Raw genomic sequence first — 21,957 nt, forward strand, 5'->3', positions numbered from 1 at the left:
CTCCGCCTCTTTCCTCTCACCCGCGCGGAGAAGCCATGAAGGACGAGCTACGTTCCCGCCTAGAAACTCTGGCTTTGAGGAAGCAGCTCATCGGGTAGGTGCCGCGGCTAAAAGACCTTCCAGTCTCTTGGGCGCCAAGGACGCCGCAGCTCGCGGGGTCACTGCTTAGGCTTGTGAAGGGCAATGCTAGCCTACTCTCCCCATAGAGCAGAATGACGGGATAACATTGGCTGTACCGCTTCAGCAGTAGCCCCGTGGCGCAGAGTGGTGAAGCTGCAGTACTGCAGTCTGAACTCTCTGTTCACGACTTGAGTTCGATCCCGGCGGAAGCTGTTTCAAGTAGCCGTTTCAGGTTGACTCAGCCTTCCGAGGTCGGTAAAATGAGTACCCAGCTTGCTGGAGGGAAGGTGTAGATGACTGGGGAAGGCAATGGCAAACCACCCCGTAAAAAGTCTGCTGTGAAAACGTTGTGAAAGCAACGTCACCCCAGAGTCGGAAACGACTGGTGCTTGCACAGGGGACTACCTTTACCTTTACGATTTCAGCATGGAGATGAAGGGAGAGTCACATTTCTTAACAATCAGCCGTGGCTGGGTTGGGGAGTGGACTCCTCTGCAGATACTAACCTTTGATGGGGAATTATTAAAGTAGGGAGATCTTTAAAAAATATAATCCCATACCTGCAGCAGGCTGGTGTAGACCATATTACCGCTTCAGAACTCTGCCGTCTTATTTACTACCTCATTCTGTTTGATGCTTATCTAGACCCCAGAATTAGGTAGTAGAGAGTCTGAGGTGGTAGAATGGACCACTTCAGACTTTCTGGAGAGGAATTATATTTTTCACATTCCCCTACCCTGAGGAAACCCAGCATAGAAGGCAGTAGAGAGCCAATGTATTAATCAGGCACAGTGCCCTAGGGTCTATGATACTTTTAGGGGGGCACGAAAATGTTTTAATTGCTTTTAAAATCTGAAGGGGGGGTGAACTTTTAGGGTCAAAGAAAATGCTTCCCCCCCCCCACCCCTTCACATCAGGAAAAAACCAAAATGATTAGGAGCCACAAGCATTTATTAAATTTTGCCTAAAACAGAAAGAAAGAAAAAAGTTGGAAGTATTTCATGTTATATCAAAAATAATTTTTAATACTATTATTGTAGAAGGGGCCACAAAGGCAAAAGAGCCTATGGCCCACAAAAGTCATAATGCAGTCCTGCATAGCTAATACATTTTGGTTTGATATGCTGATCTTGGGGTGGCCAGACTTGCTTAATGTAAGAACCAGGAGCTGCCCTAGGGTGCTGTGCACCCTAGGTGCTCTGCAATCCCCTCAATCAAAGTCAGAGGATGGGGAGGGTGTGTGCTGCATCACTGTACACCTCCCCGCCTTCCACCTTTGCCCACATGGAGCCGGCGGAAAGTGGTGGGAGTGGGGCAGGTGCCATGGAAATGGCTGGGCAGCGCATGACCTCTTCCCAGCTCACAGGGGCCTCTCCTCCTGGGGCAATATGGATCTCACTGGAGGCAGAGGTGGATGGGAGGACCCAACCCGGCGCTTCCTCCAGCTCATGCCCTAGGCAGCCACCAAAGCCTGCCTAGTGGATGAGCCAATCGTGGCAAGAGCCACATAAATGTCAAGTGTTTGAAAGCTGCAAGACATGAATATCAGATGTTTGAGAGCTGCAGGACAGGACAAATAGAAGGAAGGCAAATATATGGAAGGAGGAAGAGGTGGAAAGGAAGCAACTTTTTAACCTTAAATGCATTCTCCAAGCCACCAGGTGGCTTGGCTTGGAGAAGTGATTTAATGAGAGAAATGCCTTCTGCAAGCCGTATGACAGGGCAGTGGGGGCTTTGAGAGCCACACAATATATGTGAAAGCCACATATGGCTCCCAAATTGCAGTTTGGCCACTCCTGTGCTAATTTGCAGAGTCTTCACATGAGGGAGCATTTCAAAATGTGGGTTTCCCGCCTGCAATCTAAAGTGGCACAGCCCGTTCTTCCGCTTTATTCCCTGCATGCCTGGACCACACCTCTTAGCAGCCCACACAATTGCAATCCTGGGTTACCGATGAACTTGGGTCTGGGGGGCAGCTGTGAAACCTAAGCTGCATTCCCCTTGGCAGGGGCCTTTAGCCAGTCCTGTACACTGGCCATGTTGGAAGCATGTTTTGCACCTCAGAGTATTTTAGGATCTCCCTTGGTCTCACCCAGCTTCTGTGTTGTGTATCTGCCAGAAAGGCACAGGACTCCCCCATTCTTCAGAGCTCCCTATTTAGGCTCAGGCAGCAAACATTAAAAGCATGGCATTACTTGTGTTTGTATTTCTCATCTTGTGCGGTTTAATACAGCAAATTACTGTTAAATACAAATTACCTTTAGCATACAAAGCACATGGATCTTCTCCACAGTGAGGGATATTCAGTTACTTGCTTTATTGTCAGATGTCTTCTTCCAAGTAACGCTAAGGTGGTTGGAGGGGTTGATGAGTTTGTACTGAAACTATTGTGGCCAGGTGCTGATGGAGAACCCATTCTGAAAGCATCGGAGAGAAAGACTGAGGCAATGCCTTTCTGGTAGTTCTTATATTGGGGTTTTTCCCATTTAATTTGCATTTAAATTACCTTAACATCTGTTGCAAAAAATGCAATGTAAATGGTTTAACAGATCTAAAGATTCATTCCCGTAGCTTTCTCAGGTATGCCTAAAGCCTGACAAAGCCTTAGCAACAACTAATACATATTTGTTACTGATTAATGGTAACCTGTGTTAACTGCCAATCTGGTTTGCAAAGAGGAAATTGATATCTTAAATCCATGGCTAGTCTTTTTGCTCTTAAAATGCTTGATACTAGAAAACAGTCTTTTAAAGTGTAATCCTGAAAAGCGTTAAATCCTTCTGAACCCGTTGATTTCTTTGGGATTGCACTATGGTCATGTAAGAGTCATGGTAGAAACCCTTACCGCACCCCTAAGTGATGAATGTTTAAAAGCCACAGACAAAGCCTCTGTGTTTCTAGCAACTTTAGTTTTGGAAATGAAAAAAAACTGGGAACTTATATCACATCCAGATCATATTGTTTCTTTCCATATGAGTGAAGGAGATATGGATTAAAGGTGGACGACATGATATCTCAATACCTATGCAAAAGCAAGTGACTGCTGAAGGCAAAAAACATGACAAGTCTTCAGCACCGCTTTGTTCTCACCCAAAACGAATCACTTTTTGTTAAGGAAAGGAGGATATGTTCCAAGACCTTATTGGCAAACTCACTCCAAAAGCAGTTTGGAGAATCCAGTCTGTAAGCATGCAGGTCGCTAAGGGCTGAAAAGGTGGTTCTGGCCAGGTCCCAAGTAGTAATCTACAGACTGTGTATGGATGCTGAAGTAATGGGGAATCTGAACATGTGGGCATTTAGAGATGGATTTATACTCCCCACCCCCCTCAAAACAAAGGGATGATATTGTGATATTGGAAGTTGGCCATTGCAGGGGCAGGTACAAAGGTCTTTGTCCAGAATAGACAGAGGACCCACAAGGACTTGCAGGGTGCATTTCACTTTCCCCTCCCACATGATTTCCTCCTTCTCTTCTATGAGAGTCCCTTTTTATTTTGCTTCCTTCTCTCCTTCCCACCCACCAGATGATCTAGCTTTACGTGCCCTTCCATTCTGCAGCCGGCCATTGCCGTAGCAGCCTCTCCCCAGGAAAACACTGTCTAGGTTGCACTGTGCCAAGTGAGAAGGGTCTGTTTGTACAGTAGGGAACCAACAAGGTCTTGCAGGGGTACCTCACTTTTTCCTATGTCCCTTCCCCACAATATTTTTTCTTTCCCTTCTTCTGGCAGCACTTGTATTCTCACCTTTACTTGCTTCCTTCTCTCCTTCCCACGCATCAAGCAACCTGTATTTTACCCTCTCCCATCTACAACTACATTTATTATCTATTTACTTCATTTATATCCCACTCATCTGTACAATGGGGATCCAAATCAACTTGGATCGTCTCCATTTTATCCTAACAACAACTCTGTAAAATATATTGGGATGAGAGTGTGTGATTGGCCTGAAGTCAGCCAGTGAGGTTCCAAAGCAGAGTGGGGATTTGAATCTGGATTTGAATCCCAGATCCTATTTTATTTTATTTATAGTTGGGTCTTCCTCACCAAGAATTACAAGCAATTACATTGTGCAACAGCCACTGATGACATTCAATACAAACAACAGGTTGGGACATCCAATAAACAATGCAATAGAATTTGGATGGCAGACATCTGAAAACAAGCAGAAATCTGAAACACAGTTGAAGAAAAACATAAGCAGTAACATGATGCATTAAACAATTCAGAAATTACACAGTAGGAACATATTGGTGGTGGAAAGTGCCATTAAGTTGCAGCAGACTTAAGGCAACCTCCATGGGCAAAGGACTGTCAGAGATGATTAGCCATTGCCTGACTCTGTGTAGCAATCCTACACTTCATTGGTGGTCTCCCACCATCCTGCTTAGCTTCCAAAATCTGACAAGATCCGGACTATCCAAGGCAGGACAGGAGCATACTTACCATCTGGAAACCTAATCACTATTCCAAAAATGACCTTTCGTGAGATAACTCCTATGGAACAGTAGTAAACAGCCAGTCCTGGGTGAATCATGTAGGCAGCATTGTATCAAGTTGTCTGGTAGTTGCTACTAGGCCTGGTCCAGATGAGTCCTCCCTTGAATGCCAAAGCAACCCTCAAAGGGTCATGCCCCCTTCCTCTGTTTCCTAAGAGAAACCAAGGTTGGAAGGCTGGAAATACTGTTATGAATGCCTAGCAACTGCTACTGAAGATATTCATTTCTTAAAGCTTACAGGTGATCAGGATCTCAGCTTTTTCTGCAAACCTGGGGTGATTTTCAGGCTTGCAGAATTAGATATACTGACAAGCAGGGACCCTCCTCCACTATTTCCTCTTTTCCTTCTCTGAAAGCCCTGAGCCTCTTGTTGTTTCCTGCCTCCTTCTCTCTCTTTCCCACCCACCTGGCATCACTACCCAACTTTATCTGCACAGTGCCAACCACTGGACCATGCCCACTGGTAAGGTATGGTACCTACAGAAACTCATGAGGGGCACCTCGTTTCCTTTGTACCCCATTTCCCATAGTATTTCTTCTCTCCTGCTGGCAGTGCACACATCCTCACATTTCCCTGCTCGCTATTGTTTATTTACTACATGTATGCCCCACCTTTCTCTACAATGTGAACCCAAAATGGCTTAGTTCTTTTCCATTTTATCTTCACAACAACCGTATTAGCTGGTAAATTAGGCTGAGAATGTGTGACTGGCCCAGTGAAAATTATGCTAATCTGACACTGTAACCACTAGACCAGGGGTGGCCAACTGTAGCTCTCCAGATGTTTTTTGCCTACAACTCCCATCAACCCCAGCCAGCATGGCCAATGGCCGGGGCTGGTGGGAGTTGTAGACAAAAAACATCTGGAGAGCTACTGTTGGTCACCCCTGCACTAGACCACACTAGTTTTTGTGTGGTTGCTGCTGTTGAACAACAGCAAGCAGCTGGGCCTGGATAAGTCATGCAGGTTCAGTGACAGCAAGTTGCCTTGTGGTTGCATGTTGCTCTAGCCTCAATAAGTCTTCCCTGAAAGGCCAAAACAGCTCAGGAATGGGTACTGTCCTTCCGCAATTTTATCTGGGATTTATCTGGGACAACTCTCTCAGAGCTGTCCTGGAAAGAGCAGTTTCCGTCAAAGCTCTCAGCCCCACCTACCTCACAAGATGTTTGCTGTGGGGAGGGGAAGGGAAAGGAGATTTTGACAGAAATGAAGGCTTCAACTGCCAGTAGTCAGTCTGGGGTTGCATGGCAATGGCCATAGAAGGCTTTTGCTTCCTAGAACTACATATACCAGGGGTGGCCAGTGGTAGCTCTCCAGATGTTCTTTGCCTTCAACTCCCATCAGCCCCCGCCATTGGCCATGCTGGCTGGGGCTGATGGGAGTTGTAGGCAAAAAACATCTGGAGAGCTACCACTGGCCACCCCTGAGATATACTGTTTCTATTATTTTGGGGGTTTTACCCCTCCCTCCTTTAAGATTTTAGATTTTTCTGCAAACCTGTTGTTCATGGCTCCAGTCCCTAATTTTAAGTATCCCATGTTGAGAATTAGCTATATTGATTATATGCCCCACCATTTTTCCTTCCCCTCTCTCCACCCATGATGCTCTACACACAATTGCTTGACAGCTTGCGTGAAGAGAGGTGGGTCACTATAACACTACCATGTCATAAGAAAGCCAGTTTGGTATAATGGTTAAGTGCATGGACTCTTATCTGGGAGAACCTAGTTTGATTCCCCACATGCAACTGTTGGAGTAACCTTGGGTCAGTCATAACTCTCTCAGAGCTGTCCTGGAAAGAGCAGTTTCCGTCAAAGCTCTCAGCCCCACCTACCTCACAAGATGTTTGCTGTGGGGAGGGGAAGGGAAAGGAGATTGTTAAGACACTCAGGCTCTTTTGGGTAGTGGAGGACGGGATATAAATCGAATCTCCTCCTCTTCTTAATTCAGAGTTGCTGCCACTCACTGTTAGATGCAACATTTCTAGCTTAGGATATGTCACCAGTTCTGAGGGAAGCAGTAAGCACTCAGTCGGCTGGGATCACATTCTTACAATGTAAAAAAATAAAATCTTGAATGAGAAGCAACAATCAGCACAAACTCTTGACTTGCGTGGCTTACAGAGAGCCACATTCACAATCACTGTCAACCAAAAGAGCCACATCACTATTGTTTACCCTGCACATCTTCCCACAAAACACATCCATCCAATGATATTAAATGAAATGTTTAATACTAAGTATATAACCACATAATTCTCAGAGCAAGAAAACTAAATTCCAATTATTTATTTGTTGCATGCACAGCTATCCCTCAAAACTAAATTAGAGGGGCTAGTGATGGCAAGTGAAAGAGCCACATGTGGCGTTGGAGCCACTGAGTACCACTGTGTACTGCTTCTCCACTGGCCTGGTAAAATGTCAGTCAGCATAGTATTGATTAAAGAGATGGACATAGGAAGTGCTGCCAGGCCACAGGCCACTTATGGTGAAGCCATAGGGTTACCAAGGCAAGAGACAGAGAGGCCTCTGCATAGCAATGGACTTCTTAGTGGTCTCCCATCAAATACTAACAAACAAGGGCCAACTCTGCTTAGTTTCAAAAATCTGACAAGATTGAAACAGGCCTGGCCTTATTAGATAGATAGATAGATAATTTTATTTGTATCCCGCCCTCCCCGCCGAGGCAGGCTCAGGGCGGCTAACAACATCATACAAATTTCAATTATACAAAAAGCAAAAAACACAAAATTACATTTAAGCATTAAAATTCTGATTAGGTTTAAAATTAGTTAATTAAGTTAATAAAAGTGCTAATACTGTTCTTTAGGATGGCGGTTATCATTAACAATTTCTTCCTTCGTCAGCGAAAGCTAGTCGGAAGAGGAAGGTCTTGCAGGCCCTGCGGAATTGTTCAAGGTCCCGCAGGGCCCGCATTTCCTCTGGAAGTTGGTTCCATAGGCTCGGGGCTACAGAGGAGAAGGCCCGGTTACGGGTACATTGCAGCTTCACCTCTCTCGGTCCGGGAGTAGTCAACAAGTTTTTTCCGGCTGACCTCAGTGCTCTCTGGGGTTCATATGGGGAGAGACGGTCCCTAAGGTAGACAGGTCCTCGACCATATAGGGCTTTAAAGGTAATGACCAGCACTTTGTAACGAACCCGTTATGTAACTGGCAGCCAGTGCAGCTCGCGCAGTCCAGGCTGTATGTGCTCCCATTTAGGAAGCCCCAGCAACAGTCTAGCCGCCGCATTCTGCACCAGCTGCAGCTTCCGGGTTCGGTACAGAGGCAGCCCCATGTAGAGGGCATTACAGTAATCCAGTCTCGAGGTGACCGTTGCATGAAGTACCGTTGCCAGATCTTGGCGCTCTAGGAAGGGAGCCAACTGCCTTGCCCGCCTTAGATGGAAAAAGGCTGACTTGGCGGTGGCTGCAATCTGGGCCTCCATTGATAATGAAGGCTCCAGTAAAACTCCCAGACTCCTAACCCGGTGCGCCGCTTTCAGCGGCACCCCGTCGAAGACCGGAAGAGGTATTTCCCCTTCCCGAGCGCCCCGACCCAGACAAAGGACTTCTGTCTTCGCTGGATTCAATTTCAGCCCGCTCCTCCTCAACCAAGTTGCCATATCCTGCAAGGCCCGGTCTAAATTCTCAGGGACGCAGTCAGGCCGGCCGTCCATCAGCAGATAGAGTTGGGTGTCATCTGCGTATTGATGGCACCCAAGTCCGTATCCCCTGGCAATCTGGGCAAGAGGGCGCATGTAGATATTGAATAACATTGGTGAGAGAACTGCCCCCTGGGGCACTCCACAGTCCAGTGTGTGCCTCCGGGACCGCTCGCCCCCAATAGCCACCCTTTGTCCCCGATCCTCGAGGAAGGAGGAGAGCCACTGTAAGGCAGACCCCCTCACCCCTATGTCGGCGAGGCGGCAGGTCAGTAGCCGATGGTCGACCGTGTCGAACGCGGCCGACAGATCTAGCAGCATCAGCACCGCCACACCACCCCGATCCAGATGCCGTTGGAGATCATCTACCAGGGCGACCAGTACTGTCTCCGTCCCATAGCCCGGGCGAAAGCCGGATTGGCAAGGGTCTAGGATGGAAGCGTCATCCAGAAAGCTCTGCAACTGCAACGCCACTGCCCTCTCTATTATTTTACCTAAAAATGGTAAATTGGAGACCGGTCGGTAGTTTGCCAATTCGGCCGGGTCTGCTGTACTTTTTTTCAAGAGGGGTCGGACCAAAGCCTCTTTCAGAGATGATGGAAAACGCCCCTCCGAGAGGGATCTATTTATGATGTCCCGTAGAGGACAATCTAGCTCCCTCAGGCAGGATTTAATTAGCCAGGAGGGGCATGGGTCCAGATCACAAGTTGTAGGGCGCGCAGAGGAGAGGATTCCGTCAACTTCCTCCAGGCTGAGCGGGTCGAAATGATCCAGAGTTAAATCAGAAGACAGGCGTGGGGCCTCGGGCTCATGTACTGTGTCTAAGGTGATGGGCAGGTCTTGGCGGAGTGACGTGATTTTGTCTGCAAAAAATCTCGCAAAAGCCTCACAGCCTATTTCTGATTCACTAGCGTTTGGTCTGCCCTGGGGCAGCGTAGTTAAATGTCCAATTATTTTAAACAATTGCGCCGGGCGCGAGTTTGCAGACGCAATCTTGGCCGCAAAGTACTTCTTCTTCGTGGCCTTGACTGCCATCTCATACGACCTCATAAACGTTCTGTAGGATGTTCTCGCCGCTTCGCCACGAGTGCGCCGCCACTGCCTCTCTAGTCGTCGGAGTCCTTGTTTCAACCGGCGTAGCTCCGAGGTATACCAGGGAGCCAGCCTTGAACGAGGGCGCAGAGGACGTCGGGGTGCGATCTCGTTGATTGCCCCAGATAGCCGGTCTTGCCAGGCATCAACCAGGGCATCAAGGGAATCGCAAGGGGGCCAAGGATCCCGAAGAGCCATTTGGAACCGTTCCGGGTCCATCAGGCTCCGCGGGCGAGCCAAAATAGGCTCTCCGCCCTTACAGGGTTGAGGTAGCGTCTCCATACGGGCCTTGAGGGCCAAGTGATCCGACCATGGTATCGCCTCCGTTGCGATTTCGTTCACTTTAATCCCGGCCGCAAAGATCAGATCTAATGTGTGCCCAGCCTGGTGCGTGGGAGTCGTGACAAATTGGGAGAGTCCCAGTGTCGCCATGGAAGACACTAGGTCCATCGCCCGAATGGAAGCCGCGTCATCGGCATGGACATTGAAGTCGCCCAGGACTACGAGCCCCGGGTACTCCAACGCCCAGCTGGACACCGCCTCCATCAGGGATGGTAAGGCGCTGGCCGGTGCGTTAGGCGGATGGTACACCAGCCAGATCGCCAACCTCTCCCCGACTTCCCACGCAAGGCCGACACACTCAATACCGTCAATCTTTGGGGCCGGGAGGGCCCGGAAGGAGTAAGCCTCCCGTATGAAAATCGCCACCCCCGCCCGCTAATCCGCGACTGGTGGAAGACCGAGTAACCTGGGGGAGTCATCTGGGAGAGTGCCGTCGTTTCTCCCTCTTGAACCCAGGTCTCGGTCACGCAAGCCAGGTCAGCATCCTGCCGAAGCAGGAAGTCCCTGATGGTCTCGGTCTTATTGTTTATAGACCTGGCGTTGCATAACACCAGTGTCGGACGCGGGCAATTTCTCTTGGTCCCCCTACTTGTCACCGTTGGGATGGGAAGTAGACTAGAAGGGGGCCGAGCACTGTTTTGTCTCTGTCTCCTTCTCTCGTATCTCTGTCCATTCCCACCGTCATATCTTCCCCTCCCCAGGAGCACTGGAATCCCCTGACCGGACATCCCAAGCCTATTCTTTGGTGGTTATTTTTACTCTAGATTTGAAAAAGCTGCTTAACAGCTGAGTTTGGTGGGTCTATAGAAGTCCTGAAGTTGGGCAAGGGATGACAGCCAATAAAATGAAGCTCAGTCCAGATAAGACTGAGGAAGTGTTGGTCGATGATAAAGCTGCTCAGGCAGTCAGCCTCTCCTGTGTGGTTGTACTACCCTGAAGGAGTACGCTTGTAACTTGGGAGTGCTGCTGGATCCTGGTCTGTGGTTGGATGTTCAGAGTCACATTGTCACAGAGTACCTTTTACCTACTTCAGCCAACTCACCAGCTCCTGCCATTCTGATTTGACTGCAGTGACACATGTGCTGGTTAGATTACTGCAATGTACTGTACATGGGACTGCCTTTGAAAACTATTTAAAAACTATTATATTGCAAAATGTGGCAGCCAGGTTGGATACAAGCAACTGTATCACTCCCATGCTTAAGGCTCAGCCTGTATGCTTCTGGGTGTATTTTAAAGTGCTGGTTCTTACTTCGAAGTCCTAAGTGCCTTCTCCTATACTGTCCAGCCTGTCTGTTAAGGCCCCACCTTCAGAATCAATGACACTTTGCCTTTGGAATGCCCTCTTCCTTGAAACTCACCTGAAACCCAATTTACAATCCTTTAGGGACCAGCCAAAATGCTTTTTTAAAGCCAGGTTTTTATCTCAAGTGATCCATGTTTTTAAACCGCATTTTGGTCTGCTTCTAACTTGAGGACTGACTTATCATATTGGACCAGTCTGTGGCCTGTTAGCTTCCGGTCTGTGAACTGTATAATTATTTCATTATACGTTACAATGTAATAAAGTACACAATTGTATCATCCTAAAACCATGCCCCTTCCCGCCCCCCCCCCCCCCACAGTCCATGGAAAAATTGTTTTCTACAAAACCGGTCCCTGGTGCCAAAAAGGTTGGGGACCACTGTATTAGACAATTGAACATTATATGCTTTTGTCATGCCATGGCTTGTTTTTGATTGTTTTTATGTCTCTGGTGTTGACATTTACAAGTTATAAGTAATTTGTAGGGGTGTGTGTTTTCAAATCAGTACTCAAGTTCTATAAATTTCTGATTTTTTCCCTTTCCTTCAGATCCTCCTGCAGGCTTTTTTTCCCAGAAGACCCAGTGAAAATTACCAGAGCAAAGGGCCAGTATATGTATGATGAAAATGGAAATGAGTACCTTGATTGTATAAACAACGTTGCTCACGGCAAGTGTGAAGTTAATTTCACATGATGTCCCAACTACATGTTGCATGTACTACCTCAGTGGCCATTTTAAACCAAGAAAGCTATTTCTGGTGGGTGCAGTGGGATCAGAGAAGTGAGAAAAAGCCCTATGTCTAACCTTTTCCCTTCTTACCACTTCCTTGGGTATCATTCCTTGTCCCTCAGCTTTGACTATGAGCTTTCAGATATTACAGAACATACCTTTGCACATACATTGGTCTGGCACCGTGCAACACCGTAGCCAGCAATGCCAGAACCCTAATGCCTTTGGAACAGAATTAAGGAACAGCTAGGCATAGAGTGGTAAAGCTGCAGAACTGCAGTCCGAACTCTCTGCTCACGACCTGAGTTCAATCCTGGCAGAAGCTGGGTTCAGGTAGGCAGCTCAAGGTTGACTCAGCCTTCTGATGTCGGTAAAATGAGTACCCAGCTTGCTGGGGGGGAAGTGTAGATGACTAGGGAAGGCAATGGCAAACCACCCCATAAAAAGTCTGCTGTGAAAACGTCGTGAAAGCAACATCACCCCAGATTCGGAAATTACTGGAAATTGCTTACACAGGGGATTACCTTTATCTCTTTTTTTTTTAGGTATAGAAAGGCTATGTCTCATACCTAGCATACTGATTGGCTGGTTTAAAGTGTAGCAATTGAAGCTATTGAATATCTTTCATTGGTGCCTCTGTATTGAAGTTTATGACTGAGTACATGTGTCGAGCCACAGTATCTTCAGTTGGTACAAGGAGACCCTGTCCCCATAATTTGCAAGACTGAGCTGTGTATAAAATTAGTCACTTAAAAACAACATAGTTATTTAACCTATTGTATTCCTTTTGAGTGGACACTGAAATAGGATTTTTCTCCCCTTCTCCCTTATCTTTCAGTGGGTCACTGCCATCCTGAGGTAATTCATGCAGCACATCAACAAAACCAGGTGTTAAATACAAACTCTCGGTACCTACATGACAACTTGGTAGATTACGCACAAAGGCTTTCTAATACATTGCCTGAAAAGCTGTGCACTTTCTATTTTTTGAATTCAGGGTAAGTGCCTAATATCACAGAAATAAGGCAGCTTCTTCATTACCTTCTCATCTTGACTCACATTAATATTGACAGACAGCAACATTAAGTGGAGTTACTTGAGACAAAATGCCAATGGCTTTCAGTAGTATTTCATTCTAAATACACATAGGAATGGGCTGCTGTTTTTATGTCTCTGGAGTTGACATTTATAAGTTAACAACAAAATAAGTAATTTAGATGTGTGTTTTCAAACTGAAATACTCAGACTCGACTTTTGGGACCAATTGTGATGCTTGATTTTTAGACCTTGTTTCCATACCTTTTTGCAAAAGCACATTGTCATTTGTTACATCCACACACCCCTGCAGGTGAATTGTGTACTAGAAAAACTGCACTGTATCATTGTTTTGATGCCTGGTATTTATTTCCATGTGTTCTTTTAATCAGAACAGAAGATTTGCAATGTATATCATTTAGGAATACAAGTTAATATCCCCACACATTCTGGTTCTCAGGCTATTATTTTCCACTTATAATACAAGGCGAATATATCAAACAGTTTGTGACACTGAAATGTTTCATTATAGAAGTATGTATGTTGACTAGGTCAAAACTGTAATGTTCACTAAGTAGTTCCCTTTTGTACATACTCTAAATCCAGTCTGATTACTCAGTTCTGTAAATTTGTAGCTACAGAATAACAATGCTAGAGAGATCATTGTTTGGCTGTATATGTTCAGTGAAAGAGTCATGGAATTTCAAATGTAGATCAGAAGCCAACGATCTTGCCCTGAGACTGGCCCGGCAGTACACAAAGCATGAGGATATTATTGTTATGGATCAGTAAGTATATAAAACATTTTCAATTCACTTGATTTTAATTACAAAGCAAAAAGATTATTTTGTAAACTTATAAATGCACAGCCACTCATTGTTACTCTTGTATTCCACGCTGAAAAAGTATGGTTATTACAATTCAGTGACTCTTAAAAGCTCATTGTTCTCTTATGTATTTGTTACTGGGCTCAATATAAGGAATTGGCTATCATATACAAAACCCTTCATGGCCTTGGTCCCTCATATCTGCAGGACTGCCTCCCCCTCTGTGCTCTATCCGAACAGCTTTGCTCACAACAGCAAGGGTTTCTGCAGGTGCCAGCTTGCAAATGGGCAAAATCAACAACTGCCCATACATGTGCTTTCTGTTGCTGGCTTCCACCTTATGGAATGGCCCTGGCTTTCTGCAAACTATACAAAACTGAATTATTCACAAATGCTTTTCTGCATAGGTAATCATGTTGCACTGTACAAAATGGTATTAACAAACTTCCTTGGATAAATTATTAGGGACCGTGGCCTATACTACTGTAAACAGCTTACTGTAAGTAGGATCCTATTATCTAATTTTTGCATTGCTTAATGCAAAACACACAGGGCCGGCCCCTGCCAACAGGTGTAACACACAGGGCTGGCCCCTGCCACTATGCAAACTAGGCAACTGCCTAAGGTACCGGCCTTCTGAGGGCATCAAATTGGGTGCCCCCATGTGACTTGATGACGTTATCAGTATAGTAGGACCAGAAATTAGCCTTGCCTAGGGCCAGCCCTGTTAACACACTATGCTTCTGTTCTTTTTGGTGGTTCCAACTTTTTACAATCTCAATGGATGTTCCATTTTATTGGCTGTACTGATTCACTTTATGTAAGCCATCTTGAGCCCCTGTGAGAAAGGCAGACTACAACTAACATAAAATAAATAAAAAACCTTGTTCTGTTATTACATTTGACCATGCATATGGGACAAAAGTGCTACACACGATATTCCTAATATGCATGATCAGTTTCTTCTGGAGGGGTGACACATATTCCATTTTCAGAACACACATACAAGAACCCTGATTTGCATGTACCAAAGTGGAAAAACATTTCAGAAGAAATGGTGATGACGTATCAGGAGGACTGCACATAGCACCATCAGTCAGGACCATAACATCTAAGAAATGACTTCAGTTCTTCTAAGAAATTCAGAACAGAGTACATGAGTCTCGAGCAGTGTCTCATACCCTGGTGCATCCTCCTTAACTCCAAAGCTGGAAATACATTGGGCACCATAAGGCATTGTTCTAGACTCCTTTGCATGTTGTCACCGAAGCGTATTGCACACAACCTTGTAGGAAATCATACAACACTATTAGAAGCAACACAGATCTTATGTTTCTTGATTAAATTGTCCCTAGTTTAAACTGATACTTCAGCTTGTTTTTACAAAGAAAACAACTGAAAGAATGCCTAAAACACCTTAATAGCTGCTGATTTGGCAAACTCGGATGTTATGTTCCTCTGTATTAGCCCTAGTGAATTACAGATGTGGAATTAACCATGTAGCTCTGCTGACTGCTTGTTTGTTTTCTTAAGTGCCTATCATGGACATCTGACATCTTTGATTGATATAAGTCCATATAAATTCAGAAATCTAGAAGGCCAAAAGGAATGGGTCCATGTGGTATGCAGAAGAGACTACAAATCTTTTTAAATTATTTTTTTTACAAAAGCCCAGTTCGTCTCAATAACAAATTACCCTGTCTTTGGCTAGGTTCCTCTTCCTGATATATATCGAGGATTGTTTAGAGAAGATCACAAGGATCCAGCCTCAGCTTATGCCAGTGAAGTGAAAAAAATAATTGATCAAGGACACCAAAAAAGCAGGAAGGTAGAATAAAGAAAAGTGATTCACTTGTTTGAAGTTTTTTTTTAAAGTCAGCTCTAGTGACACAACATGACAATATACTGCACCCTAATAGAGCAAGTGTGATTGTGGTCAGAAAGGCAGTCTAGGCACAAATTGCTCTTCTAAGCGCATACCCTGTTGTCTGTTCAGTAAGAGCAGGGGTGTCAAACGTGCAGCCTGCCTGGGGGCCAAATATGCCCCTGGAGAGCTCCTATCAGGCCCCCAAGCAACAGGTTGTCGTCTGCTGCCTTCTCCCTTTCTCTTGCTTCTTTCTGCATAACACCTTTCTTTGCAAGGCTTGTTCAATCGCACAAGAACTAAAGAGCAAAACCTCTATTTTCTCCATTGGCTGAGGCTCCTCCCTAGGAGAGAGGGAGAGGCAGAGCTTGCTTTGCTAGGCTCTTTCAATTGCACAGCAGAGCTATTGAGTTAAGCCTCTCCTCCTTCTATTGGCTGAGGCTCCTTTCCTTCCTGGTCCCCTGGGGAAGGAAGGAAAGAGCCAGAGCCTCCTTTGCCCAGCTCCTTGGATCCCATGGGAGAGATACAAAGAAAGCACCTTTAAGACCAACAAGTGCTAATGCTTTAAGAATACTTCAAGGGTTTTTTTTAACATTGTGTTTGTCTGTGTCCTTTACAAAGTTTATATCTCTGCTACCTAATCTTAAATACACACAGTCCAGCCCAACATGGCCTGGCCCAACAAGGTCTTATGTCAGATCCAACCCTCATTACAAATGAATGTGACACCCCTAAGAGGTATTTATGAACAGTAGAATGCAGGCATGTAGCTTGCTAGTGACAGAATTTCTAGGTTAGAAACTTGGCAACAGCTGTTTCTCAAGTGCTGGTTCAATTTTAAGCAACTGGAATGTGTATTTATCCTTCCACAGCTAGCTTCACTATTGTTACAAACATTTAATTTTTCAGTTTGCTGCATTTTTTGCTGAATCGTTACCAAGTGTTGCTGGACAAATCATTCCACCACCAGGTTATTTCCAGAAGGTGACAGAGTAAGTAGTATATCCAAGTTAAACATTACTTATTTTCCCATCTGATCTAAACTGTTATTTGTTTGGATATTAAAGACTGCTGTATCTTTCTTGGTCTATTGCTGCTGGAAATGAGGAATGTGATCTAGACAAGTTAAGCACTTTGACATGAAATTAAAAGCCCCATTTGATTTTAGCAGGAGAATTAACCATGTGTTTTACACTCTTCCATGAATTGGGCAAATCTTTTGGGGGTCACATATATGTTAGTTATGTGCCATCAAACTGCTTTGAAATTATAGTGACCCTATTCATTAATAACCTCCAAACTGTCCTATCATTAACAGTCTTGCTCAGGTTTTCCAGACTGACTGCCATGGTTTTATTGAGTCAGTCCATCTCAAGTTACATGTACACAATTTGTCAGAGTTTAATGAAAAAGAGTGATAACATTTAGAAACATGCAGTACTTAGAACAAAATTACTGGTTACGCCTGTATGAATTTTAGTGATTTCTTGCTCTCTTAACAGGCACATACATAAGGCAGGAGGTGTGTTCATTGCTGATGAAATTCAAGTTGGCTTTGGGAGAGTTGGTAAACATTTTTGGGCATTTCAACTTGAGGAAGATTTTATCCCCGATATTGTCACTATGGGAAAACCAATTGGCAACGGACATCCTCTCTCATGTGTAGTAACAACTAAGGACATTGCAGAGGCATTTTCAGCAACAGGAGTGGAATACTTTAACACGGTAGTTACCAAATGCTTGCTCTAAATGTGGATGTTAGCTTTATTAGTATTGCTTAATGAACTTCCATTAACAACATGCATATTGGGCAACTTGAAAATATTGCAATGCTTTTGTAACTACATTAAATTAAGACATCACTTTTTTACAATGTATCAGTTATATGTAGAAATCCATCTCTCTCTCCTTTCTTGTCTTTTTCTTTCTCCTTCCCATTACTGGGGGGCTCAGTTTGGAGGAAATCCTGTGTCCTGTGCAATCGGGATAGCAGTTTTGGAAGTCATTGAAAAACAGCAGCTTCAAGCCCATGCTCTTCAAGTGGGAAGCTTCCTCATGGAACTACTCCATCAACAAAAAGAAAAACATCCTCTAATTGGTGATGTCAGGTATCAGTTCCTTTATCTCACTAGATTGGTTCTAGTGATCCAGGGACCGTGTCGCTTTCCACTCGTTGCACCTTTCAACCCTAGGAAAATTGTTTCCCCTGGTCAGGAAATCCACATTTCCTGCAATAAACAGCCTGAAACTACTCCCTTAGACATCAGCTGAAGAGGCAGAAAAGGGATTGCAATTCCATATGTGAATGCTATTCCATTAGGATCTTTGCAACCCTGGGAAACAACTTCCCCAGGACAAGGAAGGCTGCTATGAAAGTTGGGAAAATCTGCTTCTGTCAGAGCACTCTGCTGCCAGATTGATGCATCCAACCTCTAACTCGTGAAAACGGTATGATGAAAAATTAAATTTTGAGAACTGTTGCCATAAACCACCACTTCTCTCAATTTTTTTAAAAAAACTGAATAATTAGTAAAATTTCAAGATGTAAAGTGTGGGGGGGGGGTTTAAGAGTGGAGAGCCATAACAAGCATAAACATGAAAAACTTTATATGAACTATACTAAGTAGCTTAAAAAGGTAAAGGTCTCTGTGCAAGCACCAAGTCATTACCAACCCATGGGGTGACATCACCTTATGACATTTCCTTGGCAGACTTTTTATGGGGTGGTTTACCATCGCCTTCCCCAGCTATCTACACTTTGCCCCCAGCAAGCTGGGTAGGATGGCTGAGTCAACCTTGAGCCAGCTACCTGAACCCAGCTTCAGCCAGGATCAAACTCAAGTCATGAGCAGAGCTTGGACTGCAGTACTGCAGCTTACCACTCTGTGCCATGGGGCTCCTACTAAGAAGCTTATGAATGGTATTAATTAAATAAATTCTATTTTAAAATTTTAAAAGGCAGGCTTTTCTTGTTTGCATGATGTATTTCATAACCAGCCCTTCTGCCTAAGCATCTTATATTGCTGCCTTTTTTTCCATTTTATCCTCTTTAGCAACCCAGTGAGGTTAGTAAGGGAGAGAGGGAGAGAAAAGTAAGGATTTAACGTTGGATGAATAAATGCATATTTCATAAACCACCTTGTTTTCTGATTGCTTCCAATTTGATTATCCTTTCTTTTAAAGGGGTGCTGGATTGTTCATTGGAGTAGATTTGGTACAAGACCAAACAGAAAGATCACCTGCTACCAAAGAAGCTGAGCTTATAACAAGAAGGTATATTTTCCCAGTCACACACCTGAATTCATACCACAAACTAGAATATCTTCAAGTACCTCTGAATATCAATACTGATGGTATGAGTACTTTGAAGACTGTAGAGATATATTAGTACAGGATGATAGTAGAGAAAGGAAAAGGGGTTTTCCTTTCCCTTTGCCCTTGCAAGAGTATTTCCATTCACAACATGATCCTATTGAGATCCCTCTTCCTTGTGTACAGCAGCACAATATTTTGTATATCTGTAAATTCTCACAGCAGCAACATGCTTTTAAGAGAGATGGGAGGTGCATAACAGCTGTGTTCCTGCGGAATTTAAGGGTCTCTCGGTTACCTACCTTTTAGGCATTTTATAAAATGAGGGTTCTCCTTTCCCTTTGTCTGTGCAGTGGGCTTCTGTGAGTCCTCTGAATTGTTCCACCTAGCACTAGGTTCCATGCGTTTTGAAACTTTCTGCGGTAGACAAGCTGATAGCAACAGTTGCTGCTGCAGTATGTCATCCAGAAAGTGACTAGTGTAGAGACTTCGCAGGGGGGGGGGGGGGAGAGAGAGAGAGCTGAGTTTCTCAAAATTCTGTACCAAAGTTCTTATAGACCACATATAGAGCTTTACAAAAATGTCAAGAGAGTTATTGCCACATTACAAGGCCACAGCATTCAGCCTGGTGGGTCTTTGCAAGAAAGACCCCCATGAAATCTCTCTACTACCTGAATGTATCGTATCTTCAGGCAAGTAGCAACCCATGGCAGCAGCGTATGACTATGCAGACTGTAAGCACACCACTTTTGGGCTAAGTTCACAAGAAAGTAATTTTAAGACGCAATTACACAAAGACAATAATATATAATGGGGCTGTACAGATTCAACAGAAATAATGGTCCTAATACTTGCCATTTTCATAAATTTCTTAAATTCTAGGTTGAAAGAAGAATTCATTATGCTGAGCACTGATGGCCCGGGAAGGAATGTGCTTAAATTAAAGCCTCCACTGTGTTTTAATAAAAAAGATGCACAGCTTGTTGTTGACAAGCTTGATAAGATATTAACAGGTAAGGAAAGATGTCTGTTTAGGTATAAACACTGCAACTCCATGGACTGTAAAAAGGTTGTCTGATCTTCAAAATATACATAATTTAGAAAGATCTTCCGTTGTTCACTCCTGGTTCTATTTCTTTACACTCAAGAATAAGAAAGATGGCTAGGCAGGCACATTCAAGCCCACTTAAGGAACTAGTGCAGCCTTGAGACTACAGATTATCTTACACTTACAGCATCCTTTCATACAACCCTTCTCCATTCATAGACTGCAAAGGAGGAGCCACTTATGTACAAAACCTGGAAATATCAAGAAGGACCACAGCTCAGTGGCAGAGTACATGCTTTGTATGCAGATGATACCAGGTTAAATTCCTGTCCTCTCCAGAAGCTGTTGGGCAAGACCTTTCTCAACCTGAGAATTATTACCTGTCAGAGCAGACAGTATGGAGCTACATGGATCAGTGGTTCACTCAATATAAAAAGTTTAATCTGCAAAAGGCTAAAAGCATTTTTGTTAATGGTAATTTTATTTACAATATATGATTTGATACACAGGTGCTCTCATACAAATTGAACCATTTCCATGGCCTACAAGTTCTGATAGTTGTGTGAGAGGCATCCATATACCCCCCCCCCCGAAACTGAATTATTCATAAGAGAGGCAAACCCATGGCAGCAGCGTATGACTATGCAGACTGTAAGCACACCACTTTTGGGCTAAGTTCACAAGAAAGTAAGAAAGGCATAAATGTGTAATTATGAAGGGCAGGCTAAAGAGTTCACAGCGTTAATATTATCTAGTTTCTTCTTTACTAAAAACACCTAATCTATTTACAGTTATGTGTGATGTGAAAATAAGAGTTGCGTTGCTAACATAAAGTGAAACTTTTAAGATATTAACAGCAGCACTTTTTGCATTAACTGTTCTGCAGAATTAGAGATGGGAAACACCTAGACCCATTCAGTTCCTTCACTTCAAATGGTAAGCACTCTGTCTGTATCAGAATTCAAATACAAACTGACAAATCAAATTGGAAAAATAAAGTTTTCCAAATTAGGCTCAAGCTTTTAATTTAACCAATTACAGTCTCACAACGATCTGTAGTAGCATATTATAAAATCATAGAAAGCTTTAAAATGTGGATGTTTAATACATACTTTCCTTCTTTTTCTTACAGATAAAAGATGCTGAGTTCTTCTATGTGTAACTATCAAATCAACACTGTTCAATATTACGTGCATGTTATGTTTTGCTAAAAACAATTCAGCAATGCAAGTAGCAGCTATTGAAAAGCACTTGAACAGGTCAGCTTTTAAGTTGTGCTAGTAACAAATATTTAAAGGAACAATGGAATTTTTTTCAAAGTAGCTAGCATCTTTTGTTGGTTTTCTGGCAGAAAAGAAAGTTTCTACTAACAGCAACTAGATTTACATGGAAAGTATATTCAGCTTTTATTTTTCATTCATGAACAGGGAAATACTGTCTAAATATGAACCACCACCAGATTTGGCTGTATCAGTTTTTCAGAATTCTGACAGAGGCACACTACTTTTTACACAGATGATGAATTTTCACAGGCTCTTCCTGCCCCCTTAGGTATGATAAAAAGCAAGCTACATTAAGTTTGCAGCAACCTTCTACGTTAGCTACAGGTTTAGATTCTTGCGTGAATAGTGTGCATTTTAAATACAGCAGTGTTGAGGCTCAGTACAGAATGTGCTATATTAAAATAGTTTTTAATGTCAGGAAAAACACTGAATTCCAACTAGTTCATACTGAAAAGCCTGTTATTGGTATTGCCCATGCTGTTTCTAATAGGAAAAAAAAATCAGAATCATTGTCAGCATGAGGACTGTTCATAAAAGACTCAGACACATAAATACTGAAGAATCAACTTTTCAGGCAACACATACTTTAAAATTATTTCAAGTGCAGAAATCCTTGACTATAGTTAATTTAGTTAAACACATACAAGAAAGCCCTCAGTCCACAAATTACTATCTTTAATCTGAGAGTGGCTTCAGATACAGCTCATGCACTATACATAGATATTCCAAGGCTTTTTTGTATGAACAGTGCTGAACATGTTTCCAGATCATTTCCAGTGGCACAGTTAAACTAAACTCAGATACAAAAAGTAGACTGAGATGTGTAGTAAAAACGTCT

General features: G+C 43.8%; 2 protein-coding genes across 2 annotated transcripts in view; both read left to right on the top strand.

Moving 5' to 3' along the window:
• Positions 1-21,957, top strand: part of NME5 (NME/NM23 family member 5) — a 130,413-nt gene that overhangs the window by 64,433 nt on the left and 44,023 nt on the right. The gene's annotated exons all lie outside the window — the stretch shown is intronic.
• PHYKPL (5-phosphohydroxy-L-lysine phospho-lyase) lies at positions 11-21,158 on the top strand. The gene is made up of 13 exons (XM_060240384.1): positions 11-94; positions 11,570-11,688; positions 12,589-12,748; positions 13,499-13,573; positions 15,146-15,233; positions 15,324-15,440; positions 16,386-16,468; positions 16,979-17,201; positions 17,430-17,584; positions 18,660-18,749; positions 19,671-19,801; positions 20,723-20,772; positions 20,969-21,158. The coding sequence occupies exons 1-12, from the start codon at positions 36-38 to the stop codon at positions 20,743-20,745; spliced, it is 1,323 nt and encodes a 440-aa protein (XP_060096367.1). The 5' UTR covers positions 11-35; the 3' UTR covers positions 20,746-20,772; positions 20,969-21,158.

Source organism: Heteronotia binoei, chromosome 5, assembly GCF_032191835.1.
Source record: "Heteronotia binoei isolate CCM8104 ecotype False Entrance Well chromosome 5, APGP_CSIRO_Hbin_v1, whole genome shotgun sequence".
In the NCBI taxonomy this organism is placed as follows: Eukaryota; Metazoa; Chordata; class Lepidosauria; order Squamata; family Gekkonidae; genus Heteronotia; species Heteronotia binoei.

What these genes read in the sequence shown, in the direction of transcription:
- PHYKPL (XM_060240384.1), top strand. Translation starts at nt 36, where the DNA reads ATGAAGGACGAGCTACGTTCCCGCCTAGAAACTCTGGCTTTGAGGAAG. An exon ending in TATAAACAACGTTGCTCACG is followed by an intron (nt 11,689 to 12,588) that starts GCAAGTGTGAAG and finishes CTTATCTTTCAG; the next exon opens with TGGGTCACTGCCATCCTGAG. An exon ending in GACACCAAAAAAGCAGGAAG is followed by an intron (nt 15,441 to 16,385) that starts GTAGAATAAAGA and finishes TTAATTTTTCAG; the next exon opens with TTTGCTGCATTTTTTGCTGA.